The 23,732-nt window shown below is 37.0% G+C and overlaps 1 protein-coding gene across 2 annotated transcripts in view; it reads left to right on the top strand.

The window, feature by feature from the left end:
• LOC108708470 (fibroblast growth factor 14) overlaps nucleotides 1-22,668 on the top strand; it is a 348,798-nt gene extending 326,130 nt beyond the window's left edge. For both annotated transcript variants that reach the window (XM_018247216.2, XM_018247217.2), the window contains exons 4-5: nucleotides 14,992-15,190; nucleotides 20,688-22,668. In XM_018247216.2, the coding sequence (XP_018102705.1) occupies nucleotides 14,992-15,190; nucleotides 20,688-20,824 (336 nt within the window). In that variant the 3' untranslated portion in view covers nucleotides 20,825-22,668. The remainder of the gene's footprint in view (nucleotides 1-14,991; nucleotides 15,191-20,687) is intronic.
• Nucleotides 22,669-23,732: the final 1,064 nt, after the last annotated feature.

A 23,732-nucleotide genomic window follows, 5' to 3' on the forward strand; every position in this document is an offset into this window, starting at 1 on the left:
AGTTTTAATCTCTCTGTAGAATTCTCTACTTTATGAAATCTTAACTGAAGAAACAGCTGGAGGCTGGAAATCGCCATAAGCATGGATAACACTATATTAGGAGACAAATATGAGCTGAATTGACACTGCATTATAAGGGACTCCCTGCAGCTGTGCAAAAGAACCCATGCTATTATGGGTCACTGGCTAGATTGAAGATTTTCCTCAGGGCGTCAAAGAGAAATTGACTAAGAGGAAAAATTCGAGCTGATGCAGATGTGGTTTCAAGAGATGTGACATTTACAATTACAACTGCAGAATGAAAGAGGCAAGTTTCAAGATGATCCAACTGGTAACATAAAGAACTAGAACAGAATTTGAAATAATGCACCATGGCTCAACAATTACTGCATGAAAAATTCTGCACAATTAGACAATTTATTTATATTATCTTGTGCAAAAAACTATGATTCAAACTGCTAACAGCATACCTAATAAATATCATATAGTGTCTTTTCAGTTTTAGGGCAGTTCATTTATCAAAGTAGACATTTTGCTTGGGGCATTTATTGTATAAATAATTATTAACCAATGAAAATGTCCAAACACCTTTGGGGATCATTTCTTAACGTGTTGCCAGGCTTGGATGGATTCAAATTGATCTTTGCGACTGTCAGTGACATCTTTAACTGGCAGAGTTAATATACATTTTCTATATTAATACTATACATGTTTATAAAAATGCAAAGAACCTGTTGCCACAGTGTTTCCTTTAAAAGCTATTAAAATATGTTAAACAGACATAATTAATAAATGTTTTCTGTTTGAATGAAATAATGCATTTTTATTATAATTTTTTTATTCAATTTTTATGATTTGTGTTGAATAATACACTTCCTGCCTTGGACTAGCATCAGCCTCCCTCTTTATGTAGTCCCCCCTAAATTGGGTGTTTTCCAATTTCTATTGTTCTTGAGACAGAATTGTGGGAGAGGATAAAAGTCCTTAGGCACATGGAATGTTTCTTTCCTGCATACCACCTTGCCTTTTGTCATTGCTATGAATGGAAAACACCTTACACCACTTAAAACATACATTTTAGCCCCCCCAAAAACATTTGAGGATGTAAAAACCACCTGTCACCACTTGAATGAAAAGAGGAATGGAGTCATCTTTCGCTGTGCACTATGTGTGCTATATATACAGTATATATATATACTGTAGCCTTGCACCATGGGGATGGCTGGGATTAAACCCATTCACAGTGATTTAGTAGATTTCAGAGAGATGGAGATAATGTAGAAAATGTTTTGTTTAATTGAAAAAAATTGAAAGCTATATGCCTTTATTATTATATGCATTTATTGTTTTGTTATGTTCCCACTGTACCAATCCTCTTAGCAGTTAAGCCATGTCTTGTTGGGAAATATCTCAAGTGTTGACAAACAACACTGCATTCTTTCCCTTCACAATCTTACTTGGGAGGAGAATATAAAATGTAACTTTCAATTCATTCCCGTAATATTGTAAAAGCCCCAGATTGCTAATTAAAATAAGAATGTGAAAACTAATTTCCTTTTCATGTACTGAGGTGGTTTTAATAATTATGAATTTATCATATGACTAATTTCTTCTCGTTTGATTAGACTTAACAATGCCGGTGCCTAAAAATATCTGTTAATCAATCAGTGAGTTCAAAAACCAAATACTGGAAATTATGCAGTGCATAAGGTTTATACAGGCTCAACATTTCTTCCTTCAAATGATATGATTGTAGGTTTTTGTTTTGCATAAGCAGACTGAATCATAACAGCCTATTATCTGCTCTGTATTTTTTGGAGAAATTTGTACATGAAATGCAAAATAACAGTTTGAAAAAAAATATATGAAGGTCATACTCCTTACGCTGCTTTAACAACTGCTACTATTTTGGGAAGGCTTTCCACTAAATATTGGTGGTGGAGCCACAAGTGCATTATGGGGTTTGCACCGATGCTGGGCTGGTCTCACTTGCAGTTGCCATTCAATTTAACCCAAAGCTGTTTATTTTGCTTATCAGGGTCAGTCAAGTTCTGACACTCCTATCTCAGCTAGCCAATTATGTATGGACCTACCTTTGTACATAGGGGCATTCCGTTTAAAATATAAATGACTTTCCCCCAACTGTTGCTACAAAGTACGAAACAGGGAGTTCAATGGTGACCATGGGCTGAAGCTACTTGCCCACAAAAAAAAAAACATGCTACAGACCAATAGTTTAGACTACAAAGCAAAGGGCTAGTGGCTTTATGATTCCATCGTAATCAATACATTGTTATTTTAGAAGTTATAGCAGTCCCTTATCTAAACCATGACCTGTGTCTAACATAAAACATTGGCTAATTTTGTTTTCTTTGAGCAATCTATTTTTTTATGGAGAATATAATATCTGTGACATTTTGTGTCATCAACTGATGAGCCGAGCTGCAATAATTCTTCCAGCTAGTGTCATTTTTATAGCTTCTTCTCCAAAAGCAATATTTAATGGAACAGGGATACAGAAATAAAGCTAGACAACGACTTCATTTTGAAAAGGACAGCATCATATAAATAGGACTACATCTACCCAGGAGGGCAAGCCATCACTGACATATTACTTTGCTACACTACTAGTATTGCTGCTGTAATTTCAGCTCCACAAAGCTTGATGCCTTTTGCCATCTCCTAGATATTAAATGCTATTTATTTTTTATAGATTCAATGGACTGTGGAGCAGAAGTGGCAGAACAACATATTAGTCTGTGACTAAATATGATTTTGATATATTGATGGTGATATATTGCAATTTTCACCATGATAGCTGAAAAGTAACGTTTAGAAGAAGTTAATTGTAAATAAAAATGAGTCTTTCTAGGTAATATTTCTCCTTATAATTAGAATAGGATAGAGCAGGACACATATAAATATAAATATTCTGAGGTATAAGGTGCACTTTGGAAGGTTTTACTTTGTTTTAAAATGCTGATTCCTATGCCTATTTTCTTGAGCAAACTGGTGCTCCATAGCTGTTACTGAACCACAATTGCATGACAAAAAGACAATCTTGGCATATTTAGAAATGTACATTTTATTAACATGTATTTATATAGCGCCAACATATTGCGTAGCACTGTATCAGCAACAATTAGAGAGTGCCATGCTACAGACACATGCTCATTTTATGATTAGAGGAGATCATTACATAATAGAAGTACCTAAGCATATACTGTATGTCCATGACCTTAACAATATGAATTAGTTGTGCTGCAGTCAGAGACAACTAAACATATGTTGGGTGATCATGAGACATGGCAGGAATGTTTTAGACCTTTTTAATGTTACCATTTAAAGAGCAGTTAACTTTAGAAAAAAAAATCTAAAAGCGACTCAATGTTATATTAATGACATGGAGTTATCTAAAATCTATGGGCAAACCTAACCTAATATTATACAGTTGTAATTGTGCTAGACCTAAATACATGTGTCTTCTATCATAAGCCAGACCATTACTCTATCATAAAGTTGTTGTTGTTGTTAAGAATCTCTGCATAGAGGGATGTTGTCAAAGATTTTACAATCTTTATCTGTACCTAAAAACAGCATGTTGCTTTGTAGAGAAAAGAAACCAGAATCAGAGTCACAGCTATAGACTCTAAAGACTTACAGCTCAATCATTCTCTGCTTCTAGGAGTCCTGTTCTGTTGTTCCTATTTACACCAATGTACACTTGCCAGGCCTTACAATTTAAAATTATTTTCTGAAATGGATTTGTAATTACATTTAGATCAATGCATATAATCCAACACAGTTACAGAGGTCATAATCCTAATGTACAATGTGTCTGTTTTAAATATGCTAGAAGTTGTAAGTTGTAAGAGCAAGGATGCAGTTTGTATATGGTGCTGAGCAACAGAGTGGAGAAAGTCTTGACCCTGTCTATCTGCTTTTATATTGTAAATTCCTCCTTAAATATGAAATCCCTTCTATCCTTCCTTTGTGTACAGGTATGGGATCCGTTATACAGAAACCCATTATCCAGAAACCTCTGAACGGAAAGGCCATCTCCCATCCAAACTATCCAAAAGGATTTCCTTTTTCTCTATAATAATAAAGCAGTACTTTGCATTTGATTGAAGCGAAGTTATAATTCATCCTTATTGGAGACAAAATCAGTCTATTGGGTTTAATAAATGTTTAAATGCTTTTCTAGTTGACTTAAGGTATGAATGTATGGTATGAATATCTGGAATGATTATCTGGAAAACCCCAGGTCCCAAGCATTCTGGATAACAGGTCCCCTACCTGTATTATATATCTATGTATATCTATGTATTATATATTTATAATTATAGAGTATGTTAGAACCCATCTTGGTCATATTGGATACGTGTACTACTTGCAGTATGGTTTGGCCTTTCTCCACATGGAGAGTGTCCTCGGATAGCTGTGGCTTTTCATCTTGAAATTAACTTTTGGAATGCGTATACAATAGTATACTGAGAAAGATTGCAGCTAGCCTTTATGGTCTCTTGGTTGAAATGTACATTTATCTTGTTGCCAGTATCCAGCAGAGGGTTTGAATGACACATTGCAAGATGATGGTCTGAATAGAAATATAAGTTATTAAAGAATAATGACCTAGCCTCCGGATTAACCCACTTTCTGGTTGTTGGGTTCAGTGACCCCAGATAACCATGGAGAATTTAATATTTCCAGCTGTGAGAAGACATATTTGAAAATAAAAGAAAACATCGACAAAATAATCTAAAAAACACTTGCAAATTTCCTTAGAATGAGTGGAGGAATCTATGTGTCATTTAGGTCAAGTCCCTTAACCCATTACTAGCAACGCCTAAATAATTAACACACACAATTTTATTCTTTTGTGGGCGAAGGTTGGCCACAGCTTTATTTAATATGACCTTAAAAATGCCCTTGCCATAACTTATATAAATATACCAAAGAATATTATATTATTTCAGAATTAACCAATTCCAGTTATCAACAGGTAATGGGCATGTAAGGTACACAAACATGTAAACCACCTTAGCTGTGACAACATCAACAGATAAACTAAGTCATTTGGAAATATTACAAACATATACAGTTAAACATTCAACAGCAAAACTCCCTTTACCTAAACTTTGACAGCCAACACTGCATTGCTTGATTGCCTTAAGTGAAGAGATGAAATGCCAGGAGAAAAACAAGAAAAGGAGGAGGTGGGGCATCAACTTCTGGGGGGCATAAAGGGGGTCCCATGTGCCCTGGCTATTATTCTGCTTTTAAGCCCAACCCCTAGAGACAAGTCAGCCTGATTGTGAAAAACCATTATCTTTATTTATGAAAATTGAATCCCAACGTATAATTTGTGCACAAAACATAAAAAAGAAAGGGGCAATGATGACTTTAATACAATATGCACTTATAAGAATGTACAAGTGTGAGGCATGGGGAAATTTTCTCAAAAAAAAATACTCTTCTTGATGAAAAAAAATCAGAGGTTTATTTAACTTTCCAGACCTCCATAAAAAACAATAAGAAACTTTTTGTTAACAGTTCAAAAACTTGCAAAGCAGACTGTTAGAAATAAAAAAAATGATTTCTGCATCATACAGCACCACTTGTTTAAGCCAGCACTTCCAACTTGTGCTTTACAAATGACTCCCCTGCTTTCTAATCACTCCAGCCTTTTATAGGAGTCAGAACTCCCACCATGCACTGCAGCATTCCCTTTAAATTCCAGGAAGTGCTGCTGGCCTGCTTCTTAAGAGGTGCAAGCCACCACACCAGGCTGTATCACAGGTAAAACTTTTAACTTCAAAGCTGCATTTGCAATCATGCTGTATTTTAAAATCCTTCACAATATAGTTATCACAAATTACATTTCCTATGCATATGTGTATATTGTAGCATTTATCTTACACATTTAAATGTAACACAATAGCAGTTAGGTTTTTTTAACACAAGCTAGTTAATTACATGCATGGTTCACAGATGCTGACAGATTTAGAGTAGAGAAAGGAAAGTGCATTAGGTGGCCAGCCTAATGGAGAAGAGGAAAAGTAACCGAAAGGAATACCATTCACCCAGCATAGGTCTGTCAGTCCATGTGAACACTTGCATTAAAACCAGTGTGACAGATTTTAGTACATATTATATACAATTTGAAGCAGTACCATTCACATCTCCACATTCCTCCCTCCTTAAAAGGAAGCTTGTCCTTCCGCAAACATTACCTCAGCACCATATCTGGACAAATGGTCAGCATTCAGGTGCTTCTTCCCTGACCGATGACCAATCTCAAACTTAAATGGTTGTAATGCAAGATACCATCTAGTGATTCTAGCATTTTTGTCTTTCATAGTATTTATCCAAGTTAGAGGATGATGATCTGTAATTAAAGTGAACTCTCTCCCTAGTAAATAATAGCGTAAGGCTTCTAAAGCCCATTTGATTGCAAGTCCTTCTTTTTCAATAGTTGAGTATCTCTGTTCACGAGGGAACAGTTTTCGACTTATGAAAAGGATAGGGTGTTCCTCACCATCTATCTCTTGACTAAGGACTGCACCCAGTCCTACCTCTGACGCATCAGTTTGTACAATAAATGGTTTTTCAAAATTTGGGCTCTTTAAAACTGGTTCCTTACACAGACAATTTTTTATTTTCTGAAAAGCATGTTCACATTCTATTGACCATGTAACATTCTCTCGCTTGTTCTTTTTAGTTAAGTCAGTCAGTGGGGCAACTATGGCAGAAAACTCAGGTATAAAGCGCCGATAGTATCCTGCAAGCCCAAGAAATGACCTGACTTCTTTCTTTGTAGCTGGAATATTGGCAGCCTGAATAGCGTGGACTTTTGTGACTTCTGGTTTTACTTTACCGTTACCCAAAATAAATCCAAGATACTTGGTTTCGTAGAAGCCCAATGAACATTTTTTTGGGTTAATGGTAAAACCTGCCTGCTTTATTTGGGCAATTACTTTCCTCAAGTGATCTAAATGATCTACCCATGAATGACTGTAGATCACAACATCATCCAAATAAGCAGCGCTGTACCCTACATGGTCCCGTAGGAGTATGTCCATAGCCCTTTGGAAAGTGGCTGGCGCACCATGTAGTCCAAACGGCATTGTTTTAAACTGATACAACCCACTAGGCATTATAAAAGCAGTTTTCTCCTTAGATTTGACATCTAGAGGGATCTGCCAATACCCTTTGGATAGATCTAAGGTAGATATGAACACTGCTCCACCTAGTTGATCAATGAGATCATCTATGCGTGGCATTGGGTAACTATCAAAAGTGGAGATTGCATTAATTTTACGGAAGTCAATGCAAAATCTTGTTGTTCCATCTTTTTTCCCAACCATCACTACTGGGGAACACCAAGGACTTTTCGATGGTTCAATAACCCCCAATTTTAGCATCTCTGTAACTTCCTTTTCCGCTGTTTTCTTAAATTGTTCAGGCATTCGATATGGCTTTTGTCTAATTGGAGCATGAGTCCCAGTATCTATCTGATGGCATACTAGGGACACAAGTCCAGGTTTACTCATAAACACATCAGCGTATGACTTAATCAATTCTTTTAAGTCTCCCTGTTGTTCTTTAGTTAACTCAGGGTTAATTTGCACATCCCTCCATTCAGTCTGACTCTTTAACAGATTATAAATCTGTTCAGACATATCCTCTGTAGACTCTGAGACAATATTGTAGGCAATATTGTTCTTAGTTTTGGATTTAGGTTCAAACCAACGCTTTAGTAGATTTACATGATATACTTTTCTGGTTGATTTTTTACCTGGAGTTTCAATTTCAAAGTCAACAGGACCAGTTTGACGAAGGACCTTATATGGACCTTGCCATTTAGCCAATAGTTTATTCTCACAGCTAGGAAGCAGGAGTAAGACTTGATCACCAACTCTAATGGTCTTATTCCTGGCATGCTGATTATACAATTTTTTCTGATTTGTTTGTGCCTTCTCAACATTTTCATGTGCTACTTTTACCAAGATCTGCAACCTCTCTCTCATTTGTAACACATAATCAATAACATTTTTCTGATGACCAGATTTATCTTCCCACACTTCTTTTATAACATCTAGAAGACCTCTGGGACGTCTACCATATAAGAGGGACTAAAACCAGTTGACTCTTGTGGCACTTCTCGATATGCAAATAATAGAAATGGCAACCATTTATCCCATTGTTTTGAATCATTATGCATGAATTTCTTAAGCATTTTCTTTAAAGTCTGATTATACCTTTCTACAAGGCCATCTGTTTGTGGGTGGTATGGGGTTGTTCTAAGTGGCTTAATACCCAAAAGTTGGTACACTTCTGACAGTAAGGTAGATGTAAAATTGCTACCTTGATCAGTAAGGATATGTTTTGGTAGCCCAACTCTACTAAACACATTCAAAATCTCTTCAGCAACCCTTTTAGCTGTAACTGTTCTCATTGGTATTGCCTCAGGATACCTTGTGCAGTAATCCACTATTGTAAGAATAAACCGGTTACCTTTTGAGCTTTTCTCCAATGGACCAATTATATCCATGGCAACAGTATTAAATGGCTCATCAATTATGGGTAGTGGTACCAAAGTAGCTTTAGGGGGTACAGAAGCAGTGTACTGGCATTCTGGACAAGAACGGCAATGAGCTATAACATGGTCATATACCCCTGGCCAGTAGAACCGATAAAGGATTCTAGCTAAGGTTTTCTTGTAACCTAAATGACCAGCTATGGGAATATTATGAGCCAAACTCACTATTTGCTCTGTAAATTTTTTAGGTACCACCAACTGTTCTACATGTTCTCCTGTCTTGGGATGAACACATACCCTATACCGTTTTTCATCTTGGACTAGATAATAGGGTGGCACAAGTCCCTTTTCATTTGCTTTACAGTTCTTTAAACCCTGCTGATATAAAGATTTTAAACCATCATCTTGTTTTTGTTCTAAAGCAATATCAGTGTCCCATAGTCCGATACTTATATAGTCACCTTTATCCTTGGCAGGATTCATCACAAGTTTCTTCCTATGGACATTTACTTGCTGTGTTGGGAGAGTCTGTCTCTTTGGGGAGGGTGATACCACAATATCCTCATGAAAAGGAAAAATATGTCCCAAGGCATCGTTGGGATCTTCTTACTTTTTTTCTTGTGATCTGGTTGTCACAGCACAGAGTTGTTCTTCACCTTTTAATAAGTCATCAAACCCAGGAGCGGTTCTCCCAAGTATAACTGGAACTTGAAGATTAGGAATAACAGCAGCTTCTACTGTGAAGATCTTTTCCTGAACTTGTAAATCAATGTGTGACCTTGGGTAGGTTTTTGTGTCACCATGCACACAAGTGATTGGAATCTTTGGAAACACTTTCTTTTGAGTGACCAAATCAGCCTTTACCAAGCTGAGTTTACTTCCAGTATCCAACAAGGCATTTACAGGGTGTCCATTAAGTAGTGCCGGCATGGTATAGTCACTGTAACCACAAAAAGAGGTGTGAGTTGAAGCCCTTTTAATCTTCTTGGGACAGAACTTGGCTATGTGTCCTCTTTTTTGGCATTCAAAGCAAACCATTCCCATTGAATCAGATTTTGCTGGTGCCTTAGATTCCTGCTTTGCTATTTCACTTTGCACTTGTGGCTGCTGGAACCTCCTGGTATGTCTACCAGCATCTTTCTTGGCAAGTAGGTAGTCCTCAGATAATGAAATAGCTTTCTCAGCAGTTTTTGGTCTGTGTTTCTGCACCCATGAACCGACATCCTCTGGCAAAATTTTAACAAATTGTTCCATTACAATTGTCTCTGTAATTTGCTGACGGGTCTTCAGTTCTGGCTTCGTCCATTTTATATACAGGTCTGTGAGACGAGTGAAGACTTCCCTTGGACTATCAGCAACAGAGTATTTTAACTGACGGAATCTCTGTCTGTAAGTCTCCTCACTAATATTATAACGTCTTAGGATTGCCTCTTTCACCCGATCATATTGTGCTGCTTTATGGATCTCCATATTACTATAGGCCATTTGGGCTTGACCTGTAAGGTATGGAGCAAGCCGTACTACCCAATGTTCCTTTGGCCACATACAAGCAAGTGCTACCCTCTCAAATGTTGTAAGGTAGGCCTCAATGTCATCCTCTTGAGTCATTTTTGTTAGATTTGGGTCTTTCCAAGGAGACACTGCTACTTGTGGAGGAGGGACTACAGGTTGCTCTGGTCTCAGCATCTGGATCAGATCTTTCCAGCGTTCATCCTGTTTGTGCAGTTCAGTCCAATACATCATTGTTTCCTCATGATGTCTCCTCTCAGCTTCAGCTTGCTGCACTGTCAGCCATTTCATCAACTCAGTAATACTCTCAGATAAAGTCTTTTCTGGAAGTGCAGGATCAATCTTTTCTGTGGCACCAGAAATAGTGGTTTTACTTTTACTTGGAACAGCGCCCTCTAGTTCCACTTCTTTTTCAGATCCGCTTGCCATTTTAGTCTGCTTTACTTTAGGTCTGGCACCCTGGCTCAAAGCTTCTTTGCCTGCAACAGTACGCCAGGTACGGGTCTTGTACATTATTCCTCTAATTTTAAGTGGATGTATTTGGAGCAATACTCTTCATTAACCATCCCACTTCTGACACCATATGTGAGGCATGGGGAAATTTTCTCAAAAAAAAATACTCTTCTTGATGAAAAAAAATCAGAGGTTTATTTAACTTTCCAGACCTCCATAAAAAACAATAAGAAACTTTTTGTTAACAGTTCAAAAACTTGCAAAGCAGACTGTTAGAAATAAAAAAAATGATTTCTGCATCATACAGCACCACTTGTTTAAGCCAGCACTTCCAACTTGTGCTTTACAAATGACTCCCCTGCTTTCTAATCACTCCAGCCTTTTATAGGAGTCAGAACTCCCACCATGCACTGCAGCATTCCCTTTAAATTCCAGGAAGTGCTGCTGGCATGCTGTATTTTAAAATCCTTCACAATATAGTTATCACAAATTACATTTCCTATGCATATGTGTACATTGTAGCATTTATCTTACACATTTAAATGTAACACAATAGCAGTTAGGTTTTTTTAACACAAGCTAGTTAATTACATGCATGGTTCACAGGTGCTGACAGATTTAGAGTAGAGAAAGGAAAGTGCATTAGGTGGCCAGCCTAATGGAGAAGAGGAAAAGTAACCGAAAGGAATACCATTCACCCAGCATAGGTCTGTCAGTCCATGTGAACACTTGCATTAAAACCAGTGTGACAGATTTTAGTACATATTATATACAATTTGAAGCAGTACCATTCACATCTCCACAACAAGTAAGATTTAATTATATTTTCAGAAATACTGTTCCTTTAAAGCAGATGTTATCTCATACAAATTCAGTTCTAACTATAATGTATATTTTATAATAACTGCAAATAAACTGTGCTGTGTGCATGTGTGTGTACATGCACTAGAGCAAATGGAAGAGCACATAAATGGAAAAAAATGCATGATTAGCCCAAAGGCATTTGCCAGATCCAAGCTTTCTCTGTTATTATCAAGCTGCTCAATTAGCACAGATAGTAACATAAGAACGACTGAAATGCAAGCCATTATGTGGAGAAATAAAGGAGAGCTGCTTGATGCCAATGACTAATGAGCAATATTTTTGGATTAACAATGACGACCAAAATGTAAAACATTTCCAATTAGTACACATGCTTTTTAGGACAGAATAAAATGTGAAAGAACAGATAAGAAAGAATGTTTTTGCCTCTACTGTATATCGTCTGAAATCAAAGTTGAGATCTAGAGATGACAGATTCAGTTGGATAAGGTTGCCATTTGGCCAAGATTACATAAAGAGGGGGATGTGGGAGCACTCCAAGGCTAATTAAAATACATTAGTACAGCTGAAGTGCGACTGATCTGGCAAAGTTAGCTACAAACACATTTTTGATAAATGTACATTCGCTGCTCCCCTATTTCACTAGTCATTTAGTATCTATACAAGTGCATGTATTTACAAAAATAGCAGTTATTAGTTATCATAAAATTGGTAAGCCACCATATCACATCAAGCTAAAGCCCATGTGGTGGTCTTAGCTATTTACCTTTGGTCATTTTTCATCGGCTGGTACCTCCCTGCATGGGAGCATTTCTTGGGATCAGTGTCTCCCAGCCAAGGGATTGTTCTCAAAAGGCTTAATCTTCCCCCCGCCATTAGATTTTAAAGGAGAGAGACTACCAAGACCAAAACACTGACAAACACTCCACATGCGTAATCCTCCCCCACTTGTGGGGGAGGATTGCCAAATTACCAAAGGTAAATAGTTAAGACAACCACATGGGGTTTACCTTGATGTGGTATGGTGGCTTACCAATTTTATGATCTTAACTTTGTAACTAATAACCCTGGACCTCCACCCATTTTTAAAGGCATAGAACCACCATTTATACCCTCCATGATGTCTCCATCATTTACAAGAAGGAACTTGTTAGAGTACTTAAACAGTTAAAGGATTGATAAAAATTAGGTGAACATACAACTTGTCAAGGAGAAGGTGAGATTCATTGATACATCCATGCTTTCTGAATTTATTTGTCGTTATGTTCAAGCTGCAAAATGCAGCATGTCCATTGTCACAAAATCCATTTTTTGAGAGCAACAGCAATTTCAAATGAATATGAAAATGATCACTGAGGCTTATAGAGAGCATTGAGGTTCTAGGAATTCTCATTGGGTTTAGCCCTTCTGCATATTGTAGCAACATACAGTGGGTGTGACATTATTTAATGTTTTATTTGATTTAAAGTAGACTTAGATAGAGGCAGATTAATTAAGGATCAGTTGTGTTTTCCACAAAAATGTGTGTTTTCGAAGTTATATTTTGGTCAAAAATAAATTTTTTCAGGTAAAAAATAAACTTTTTTCAAGATTTATTATACCCTAACCCTGGAAATAGTTTAAATCTGAATATACACCATCTAGAACCTGTCATGGTAATGTGAGAGTCAGTGGCAGAGGTCCCTTGAACTATTTGAAGTTGTTAATAGCCTTCATAATGTTCAAGTTATTTTCAGTGGGTTTCACGCAAAAACTCTATTAATTAGAGTTTTCAGGTTGCTAACCCCAAACTTGCTCTTAAATTAGAAACCCTTCGAGGTGTGAGTTCGTTTGAAATATAAAAAAACTCGACCTTTGATAAATAACCCCCTTAAAGTATGGAGATCAAAATTACAGAAAGATCCCTTATCAGGAAAATCCCAGGTCCCAAGCATTCTGTATAATAGGTCCCATACCTGTTACACTATGCTCTGTAAGGGCAGAGCTAGTTGAGAAGATTTAGCCGCCCGGCGACAAATCGTCTCTACTTTGGGCGACTAATCTCCCCGTACTGCCTCCCCGCCGGCTAGGTTTGTGTGATATCTGTGTAGGAACTACAAATATACTGTATCTTTGCATATGTCAAGCAGGTTAGTGAGAATCACAAACTACAAGACAGAATATAATTTCAAAGCCATTAAAAAGCTGTCAAGAAATTGATTGATTAAAACTGTTTGATTTTTATAGCCAAATAATATGAACCAATTTGAGAAGATAATGACAAGGTGCTGGGTAATTAACGGCAGTAAATGTTTAAAGCCCACAACTAATAAATACACAGGGACATAGAGGATTCCATTTCACTGCCATTCTGCATTAGTTCATCTATTCTAATTTGCATGATGAATAAGCTGACATGCACAGAATTGACATGAATGAATACTACATTAGTTAGTGGCCATCAGTCTATTATGTAATCAAGAGAGATTGCACAGGGATATGCCACATTTCCTTGCTTCATCAAGAAGCAGAGACAATAATGTCAGACAATTACAAAGTCAATAATAAAAGCCAAAGAAGGGAAATATGGAATCAAATATACTGGAGGAGGCTTATACATTCATAAGGAATATATTGTTTTTTCTTTTAATTAAGCAAAAATCCTGGGATGCTCACAAAGATGTATGTTTCCCTGTATGACTTTCAAGTGGTAATTGAATGTTGAGGTCCACTTAAGGGACTGTCAGGTGATGCTTGATTGTTAGCACTTGCTGGTATGGTAGTACAAAAGGCCTTTTAGCCCATCTGACTTACTGTACCTGCTATATTGTGACATGGGAAGACTGCTGGAGTGTGCTTGCAAAGATGTCAATAGTCCTATCTGAGGCCATATTTATATAAAATACCATGACCATACAATCAGGTTTTTTCTTTTACCATATAGTCTGACAAGAGGTCTTTGGTGGCAATAAGGAATGATCAGCATCTGAGTGCCATAAATTTAATTGGTCAGTACAATTTCAGACTCTGGGCCCCAGCCATAACCCCCTTCCAGGCTTCTGCCCCAGCCGTAACCCTCTTTCAGGCCCCGGCCCCAGCTGCAACCCAACACATACCCCCGCATGTACCTGTTCTCTACCAGGGAGATCAGGGGGCACGAGGGCCAGGGATTACCAGGTTTTTACCTGGTGTCATGCTGGTCCAGTATGACCCTGGGTCTGTACTATATATTCTCTCAGCGAATTACCCCTATAGTTGTTTGTAGGCAGTTTTGAAACAGGAAAAACCAGATATTTTGTGTGAATGTGAATATTTACTGCATTATTTAACACGCAGATTAAGTTTACTCTGAGGAAGGTTTCCCTGGAGAGAGAAAAATGTCAACTGAATAAACCTTTGTTTATTTACATTGATAACGTCCCATGAGTGGTCAATGTATATTTGGTTTTATATTACATTTTATATGTATATAAAGATAATTGCATGATAAAGTTGTCTTTTCTAAGCTCAACTGACTGAGACCACCTAACTGAATGTAAATGTATTACATTCTCTAGAAACCGAGGTGCCTTGTTCAAGTACATTTGTTGTGCTCAGTGTCAATATTTCTGCATAATTAAAAGTAAGTTAACCATATATATAATACTCATCTATGTATAATAATGTACCTTTTCTTCTTGCAGGAGCTTTTTACATTGGAATGCAAGTTTAAGGAGTCGGTTTTTGAGAATTATTATGTTATCTACTCATCTATGATATACAGACAGCAAGAATCTGGTAGAGCCTGGTTCTTAGGTCTAAATAAAGAAGGGCAAGTCATGAAAGGAAACAGAGTCAAGAAAACAAAACCAGCAGCTCATTTTCTACCCAAGCCATTGGAAGGTAAGTTTTATACACCCCGGGGATTTTGATTTAATTGACTCATTTATGAACACAGAGCAATGCTGAAAGTGCAAAATTACCTGCAAAGTGCCAAATTGTTTTTTACCCAGAAATCCAGCATAATCGTAGATTCACTAAGAAGTTTCAGTTGCAACTTGAGTGCAATGCACCAATATGAATGTAATAAAAATCCAATTTAGTTGAGTTAGTTGAGTTGGGTCAATGGATTCAAGGTGCTACGGGAAGCAAAAGTTACAACCAGGTTTGCCTTTATGCATTCATCAACAGAAGGCCCTCACCACAAGTTTCGTATGGATACAAATACCTTTGTTTATTTATTGACTCTTTTGCATCTGTTTTACCATTTTGCACTGAAAAAGTGAATATAACCTCATGGCACTTCTTCATATGTAATTGTTTATTAAAAGCATGAACCTAATAAAACTTGAAAAGTGTTGCTCAGTCACAGGGAGTCGCCTATACTTTTGGTATGATGTTTTTCAGTTACTAATCCCTATATTTCTATTCCTGGACATTTATGAAATAGATTACTTTCTTCTGTCATCTGGTTATTGGGCCCACAATAAGCCAAGCACCAGGCAGTGGTTGGAAAGATAGAATGAGAGATATATAGATAAGGGGCTGCATTAAAACAGTAAATAATAAAGATTAAAACAAAGCTAACTGTAACATTTTTCATTTTAGTAAGTTTTTTTAAGTTATCTATGTAACGCTTTTCTGGGCTATCCTGCCAGTTAGGAGTTAAGGGTGTCCAACTAGGTAGTGAGCATGGGTTACATTGCGAATCTACACCCAGGGCAGAGCCTTCGCAAAAATGGAAGCTTCCCCTTTAAAATGTAGTAGAACTACAACTCACAGGCATATAAGTGTAAAAATAGAATAATGGACGCCAGGAGGTTCTTAGATAGTAAAACAGGTGCACAGATTTATTATGCCAAAGGCAAATGACCACAGGTTTACTTACAGAAGGTATAGGACACAGCTGATAGAATCACTTTGGACATAACAAGGATCACAGTCAGACAGATGCGACTCCCAAAGGATATTGCAGATAGGTGTACATCAATTCCCAGTTAACCGACTTTGCCAGTGAGGGGATCGGGATCGATCAGGTAGGGTACAGGTAGTCCTTTGCTAACCTAGATGCCTATCAACTGAGTTCCCTGCTCTAAAGGCAAACAGGCCTTGTGGGAAAGCTACTTCCTTCTACAATCCTCGTTGGAGCGACAACTGCTCTTTATGCTACACCTCTCTGTCTTACTCTCCTAGAGAGTCTATAACAAGATCTTACTATATTAGCTGTTCCTCGTTCACGGGGTTACCTTGTCCGGGACTTAGCTCCAAAGGTGTTAGGTCCCTCTGGGGTAAATACTTACTGGGGCCTATGGTGATCCCAGGCTCAATGGGGATTTACCTAGCAGCAGCACCAGGAACCAAAGAGGAAGAGGCCACTCCCTGCACAGCACTATATAGCAGTGTGGCAGGGGAGTGTCATTACACTCTTTCTCCAATAGGTGAGGATGTTACACTTTACCAGTTAGAAGGGCTTGGCCCAACAACAAGGGAAAAGAGAACTACATACAAAAGGTAGGGAATTAACTCTATAGGGATAGGATACCCTATAGGTCCCTACATCTATAAATTATGTATCGATAAAAATAACAAATAGGGAGACTTTAAATGCAAGTTAGTTTATAGAATAATAGTTGGATTAGGGCCCTGTTCACAGAGGCTCACAATCCAGAGATGTGCCACAGGGTTGCAATGCTCACAGCACATGAGGTAGATAAATAAAGGCCACATACATTCAAAGATGTAACAGACACAGCATAGATGGCACCACTGAAGCAATAGCCGGGGGAGTTGAAAGTATACACCTTCCTGGTTGTCATTACCTCTTGTGGTCCAGATCCAACAGACGTAAAAACAAGGATATAAAAAAAACCTGTTTCCATTGTCAGTACTACGGTCCCTTTGCTACAGGCAAGCAGAGCCTGGGGAGAGCTACTACTTCCTTCTTGGTGGAACGTAAAGCTGTTCTTGCTAGCTAATGCTCACCAGCTCACTCTCATAGAGAGTGCTATAATAGTTGTTGTCCTGCACACTAGCTAACCTTGTTCATAGGGTCCCTGTTCCCTGACTTAGTTGTCCCTTTAGGGCCTAACACTTATGGGGCCTTGTTGACACCAGGCTCAATGGGCATCCACACAGATCAACTGCTGCTGGTCAAAGAAGAAAGACCTCCCCCTACAAAGCACTGTTACACTGATGTGAATGTGACAGTGATGCAGGATATGGTCATCAACCTACTGGCCAATGAATTGGGTATGTAAATAAGTACAAATGGTTACATGGGTTTTAACTAATCAACAAGGAAATGAGGCACTGGTAGGGGAATGAAGCCATAGGGGGCATTAGACCTATGGGACCCTACATAAACATTGCTACGGGTTACAGCACCAGGGCAAAACTTGCACCTTTAATGACATTTGGAGGGATTTCTCAAGACAAATATATACCCAGGAGTCTGCATTTAACACAGGAAAGTAAGTAGTGCATTTTGTAGGAATAATAACAGATCGTATGTTGCTTGGCTTCTTTGTAGGTCAACGTGCCTTTTCATAATGTTTCTAATTAATCAGTAAACTGAAATGTTCGAATAACAATTATGTCCAAAGACACAGATCCAGCCAGTGATATTTTCTCTTGAGACCCAAATGTAATTTCAACCTTCCAAAAGCATTAATGAGATTAAGATAGTGTCACTGAAAATCACTGCAAAACTTTAATACTTGATTAGTTAATGGTTTTGTCATGTCATTCATGCTATTTTCCTCCACAGGAAATCAAGGTCAATAATTGGTTGCCACATTCTGTGTCTCTTATCTACCCAAGAGCATGGCTAGCCAACTAATATGAATGCTCATAATGCTGGATTTTCATGGTATAAATCCCCAAATGGAAATATATTAACGCTGTAACTATAATATTCTCAGAGGGGCAAATGTGTCAAAGGGATTAGCAACATTCCAAATACGTGTATCTGATACCATAAAGAAAAATAGTACAAATTACTCTATATATTGCACATTGGATGAAGATTTGATAGAAAGCTTTAGACAACTAATATGTATAAAGATATATGATCTGTTATGTGAAAATCAATTATAACATCTCCTTTAGACAACATTTTAATGAAATGTTTGAGATTATTTTCTTTTTCTCTGTAGTAATAAAACAGTACCTTGTAATTGTTCTGAACTAAGAGAAAATGAACCCTTATTGGAGGCAAACAATCCTATTAGTTATAATGCTGATCTGCAATAAAACCAGTCAAGCAAGTTTATTTCTATATAATAATAATATGACACCTATCAAGCAAATTCCCAGTTATCCAATCATATACAAATGCCCACTGCTAATAGCTGGTCAATCTGGTACCAATTAGGAGTAATGAGGGGATGCATGAAGGACTTAAAATAGTCAAGGGTTCCATAGCCCTTTAGGAACCTTCCATGTGTACTGTATCCATTGTACTAGAACTAAACACCTAGGGGCTGATTCACTAAATTCGAGTGAAGGATTCGAAGTAAAAAAACTTCGAATCTCGAAGGTTTTTTTGGGCTACTTCGACCATCGAATGGGCTACTTCGACCTTCGACTACGACTTCGAATCGAAGGATTCGAACTAAAAATCGTTCGACTATTCGACCATTCGATAGTCGAAGTACTGTCTCTTTAAAAAAAACTTCGACCCCCTAGTTCGGCAGATAAAAGCTCCCGAAGTCAATGTTAGCCTATGGGGAAGGTCCCCATAGGCTTGCCACAATATGGTGCTTTGTCACAATAAAATAATTGCATTCTGATTGGTGTATACAAAAGAAGTTGGGTTGTAACAGGTGTGTTGTTGTATTGAATTCATCAAAGTCTTTACAGAGAGGTACCATACTAATGGCCAGTGCCCACTAAATATAATACAAACTCATCTCCTTCACATGTATTCACTGAGAATATTCCTGAAAAAAAAGTCACAGAAGCAAAGCATGTGAATATGGAGGAATTATTAGAGTTAGTGCACATGGAGTGGCTTTGTCACCATTTTCTCAGGAAAACTGAATTGTTTTGAATCACCTGGAATCACATTTAACCAACTATAGTGCCAAGTGCTGCAAGATACCCACAACCCATGGTAAACACAGAATCTGCCCCAGGAAATTGTAACTGCTGTAGAAATTATTTTTGTGCCATAGCTGTTACAGCGCGTCTGCTGGTTTCTGCTTTGCTACAATTCACCCTTGCGTTAAATTGACTCTATAGCAACGGACCTGTTCAGGAAACCCACAGTTACTAACAGCTTTTCTGCATTGCTCTGTTGGACATTTTTCAGCTTAAAAGAAATATATCTCAAAAGAGAAAGAGACACTGTTATACTATATGAATTAGCAGTCAGAAAGCAGAGGTGGTGTAAATAACATTAGCAAAACAATGTTACATTTGCTAACTATACATATAATAATACAATAATTTTAATACACTTAAAAAATAGAAAAGGGAGGTTTTTTTTACTACCCTTTAACATTCTGGTAAAAATGTTAAAAAATAAAAAGCGTGGTATGTCCAGCACATATATGTATTATATATTTATATTAACACAAAGCTCACTCTTTTTCAGATACTTTACTGATTTGATCAGGTTTTAAAGTTCAGTGCTCCTGCTGAACTCTAACACCTTTATAGAGAAAAACTGAATTCAGCTGCTCGAAATAAACAAATGACTTCTGATGAACTGACACATACTTAAGTAATCCAAAGGACTTTGATGAATGCAACAATTAAATTAGAAAATGTGGAAAAAATAACTAGAAAATAAAACTATGAACTATGAAATTGAACTTCTAGGAATCCATTAGAATTCCCTAGTTTAGATATTAATAAATATGCCACATGCTGGTGTACATAAACATGTTATCTTATTTAATAGCTTATATAGTAAATGGCACATGTTTATTTGAAATACAGTACCTCAATTGTGATATTTATTCTATAAAAATATAACTTAATAGTGTCTCATTAGCATTATTTAATTGTGTATTAATGATCTGAAGAGATTTTTAGCTTGCAGGAAACTGAGCAACTTTTCATGTATTTCTCAGACCAGAACATAATTATCACATTCCGTTTTCAAAGATCACAAAACAATACTCCTCCTTTCATGATAATGTGAATTTTAATAGCCTTCGTACAGCAGATCCATAGCTTTACATTTAAAACCAAAAAAAAAAAATCCCTATATAACTGAAGGTTAGTCAAAGCAATATCACATTCCTTTGGAGGGTTCAGTGGTAATATGAATTGCTTGTGCCTCATTTTATGCTTTCAAGAGCTGGTTGTACAGTGAAGACCTTGAAAGGTCAGCCATAATATAGAATGTTAAATGTTTGTTCTCATATGTTCTTTTTTTTTTTCCTTTCCACAGTTGCCATGTACCGCGAACCTTCATTGCATGATGTTGGAGAAACAGTGCCAAAAGCAAGAGTGACTCCAAGTAAAAGCACAAGTGCATCTGCAATAATGAATGGGGGCAAACCAGTGAGCAAGAGTAAGACATCATAGCTATACCCTCAAGGGTGTTGTGACTTACTGAGCCCTCAGCACACTTGAGTGTTTTATCCCTACCAGACTGTCCTATTTCCAGTGTCTGTCAACCAATGAATATGCACTGGCTCTTTGCTGTTTCTAAACCAACATGTTGAAGGTGGATAACTCTCAGTGTGTAGCTCCTCCCACAACTAGAAGACACCTGGGAAACCAGCTAAACTCAGACCATGGAATGCCCTAACAGATATGGAATGCCTTTTTAATATCTTTTCTGTGACTGTGACACTTCATGTGAATGACATATTTCACAAGTACACTTGATACCTTGCCTGCTGAAAAATTAACCCCCTTTTGAATCCAATTACAGCGAAATCCATGTGTTTAAGTTCTATTTTGTAGCACACAAATATTAAGTAATTTCTAGTTAGACGCTGTAAAACTGCGCTATTATGGATTTCTCTAACCTTTTTTACAAGGCTGCTTGCACCACTGTCTGTGATCTTTTGCAGGGATTGTGTTCCTCTAGAACTTGAATGTTTCAGGTGGCTCACTTCTGAAAGCAATCAGGGAAGCCTTCAAACAGCTATTCTAAACATGTCTAAATAGGACTTAAGTACTGGTTAAGTGTGAAAACATTTTAGCAACAGATACTGTGCTCTGCAGGTTGGCAGATAGTAGAGGGCCAAATGTCAAACACAACCAGTGCAAATGAGGCCAGGATTTGTGTTTGACACTCCCTATATATTCCTTTTTGTGTGTGTTTTATACATATCACAAGCTTACTGGTAATGGTAACATTTGCCTTGCCCAGCAAGCAAGACCCACTTGTTTTTTAAGATGGTGGGTCCATAGAACTCTGTAGGCCTTGTAGGCCTGAATTATGGCTCATTTTTCATCTACAATTCCTCATAATTTGAAAATGACAATTATGAGCAAGGATTTCGCTACCTACAGTATGTCTGTTTTTAAAAACAAAAATGGACATCCCCATTTTTGCCGAGCTCAGATTTAAGGTTATTTTCATCTCTGGCAGTTCCTTAAATATCATAAAGCTAAGCATGGACACGTTGCTTGTGTACCCCCTCCCTAAACATACAATTATTTTTTCTTTTCTTTTTTTTTGCAACAGCAATGCAAGTGGTAAATAAACCTCTGAATTGATATCTTCCTATTCAATAACTGGACATTAACTTTAGCTAAGCATGCATTGTCCAGTTCCCTTAGTTTTTTTCAGCAAATCCTACATAATTCGTACATAGAGATTTCAGGAAATAGAATTCATAAGTTTATGGTGCCTTGCTTAGGTTGCAGTGTATTCTACACAAAACCAATTTTGTGGAACCAGAACATACAAGCAAATCAGTCATTAGGTGCCTATGGTGATCACTCAAAAAAGAGTTTTAATAATGGCATTGGTTTTTCTACCTAACTGTTCAAACTGCAAACAGAATATTGGTAAGTGTGGATATACTGTGAATGGTATGTTGTTGAAATCAGAGTATTCGTAGGATATGCTTCCCATAAAATTCACATTGGACCAAAATAAAGTCTTCACAACTTGGAGGGAAATTATCATGTCATCACGTCAACTTTATAATCTGCGCCGATAAAAGGTCTGGCATTAAGAATGACATAAATTCACATTTTCAGCTTCCTGTTAAAGTAATCATACGTTCTATCACAGATGTCTATTCTTGGTGGAAAATAGACTTAGATTGCTCTGACAAAGCTAACCACCACTATTTCAACCTCAATCAATCTGAAACATAACTGTAAAGAATATTCAGTTGATGAAAAAAAAAAACACAGAATTATATGCAGATTGTCCCAATTTAAATAAATACATTTTTCAAACTGCAGTTATTTGAAGCATAATTTGATTTATTAAAGTTGTTACATTCAAAAAAGGTATGGTATTTTCCCTTTAAGGTGAAATCAATAGATAGATTTTATTTCACAGAAACGGGTAATGTTTGCTTTTTCCTTTTGCACTCTGTCTGCTACATAATTGTACTGTCATTGCTTTAAATTCAGATTATTATAGGACCCTATACGTTTTACCTTCATGAGATCAGTCTTTGACTGTTATTATATTTATTATGACAATTCTTTATGATTAACAAATTTTTTCAAATTGTATAATAAATGGGCAGTGCTTTGAATGTTGGTTCATATATTTGCTGTGCAGCTAAATTCACCTGATAACAAGTCCAATGAGTACTGCATCATTGTTATGTTGAGATCATGCCAGACAAGTACTTCTTGTTCTTTTATGGATTTCAAGTAAAGCACATTAGCAGGCATTCAGTACTAAGTTCTTCAAACAAGAAATGAGCAAATTTATGAGTTGAGTCAAATTGCACAATATTGTTTCAGATGTTTTTGGGGCTGGTGTCCCAAAGTCAGAAACACATTCCCAGTGCATTGTCATCACAAAGCTCTACATGCAGGGCCAAGAGCCCTATAAACCAGTTGACTGGTTAAAATTAAGGCTGAATTTATTTTTGTAAATGATTAATAGGTTATGTAAGTGTAACATCAAGGTTATTTCCTATCATTGTTTATAGAGATTATCTGTAAGAGTATTTATTTTTTTGAACAGGTGTCCTAAAGCAGTTTTCCTCTGTAGTAAGTTTACTCACATGACAGAGGTCTTTGTTATCTGTGCTTTTATTTTGCTCTTCTCTTAAGTCCAATGTCTCATCTGTTGCATGGGAAGAGGATGATCTGCATGTAGTAAGCTATGTGTATCAAGAAATGTTGGTATGTATTACTAAATTTACATACACACAGTATATGCAAAGCGTTTGTCTGCATTGTATAGTTTATGTGTTTAAAATCATTTGTTGTATACATAATGGCAACATATTGAATAAAAATATTTATATTACAATATAACAGAAACCATTAACCAGTCAATATA

The sequence above is a fragment of the Xenopus laevis genome, chromosome 2L, assembly GCF_017654675.1.
Source record: "Xenopus laevis strain J_2021 chromosome 2L, Xenopus_laevis_v10.1, whole genome shotgun sequence".
NCBI classification, from domain to species: Eukaryota; Metazoa; Chordata; class Amphibia; order Anura; family Pipidae; genus Xenopus; species Xenopus laevis.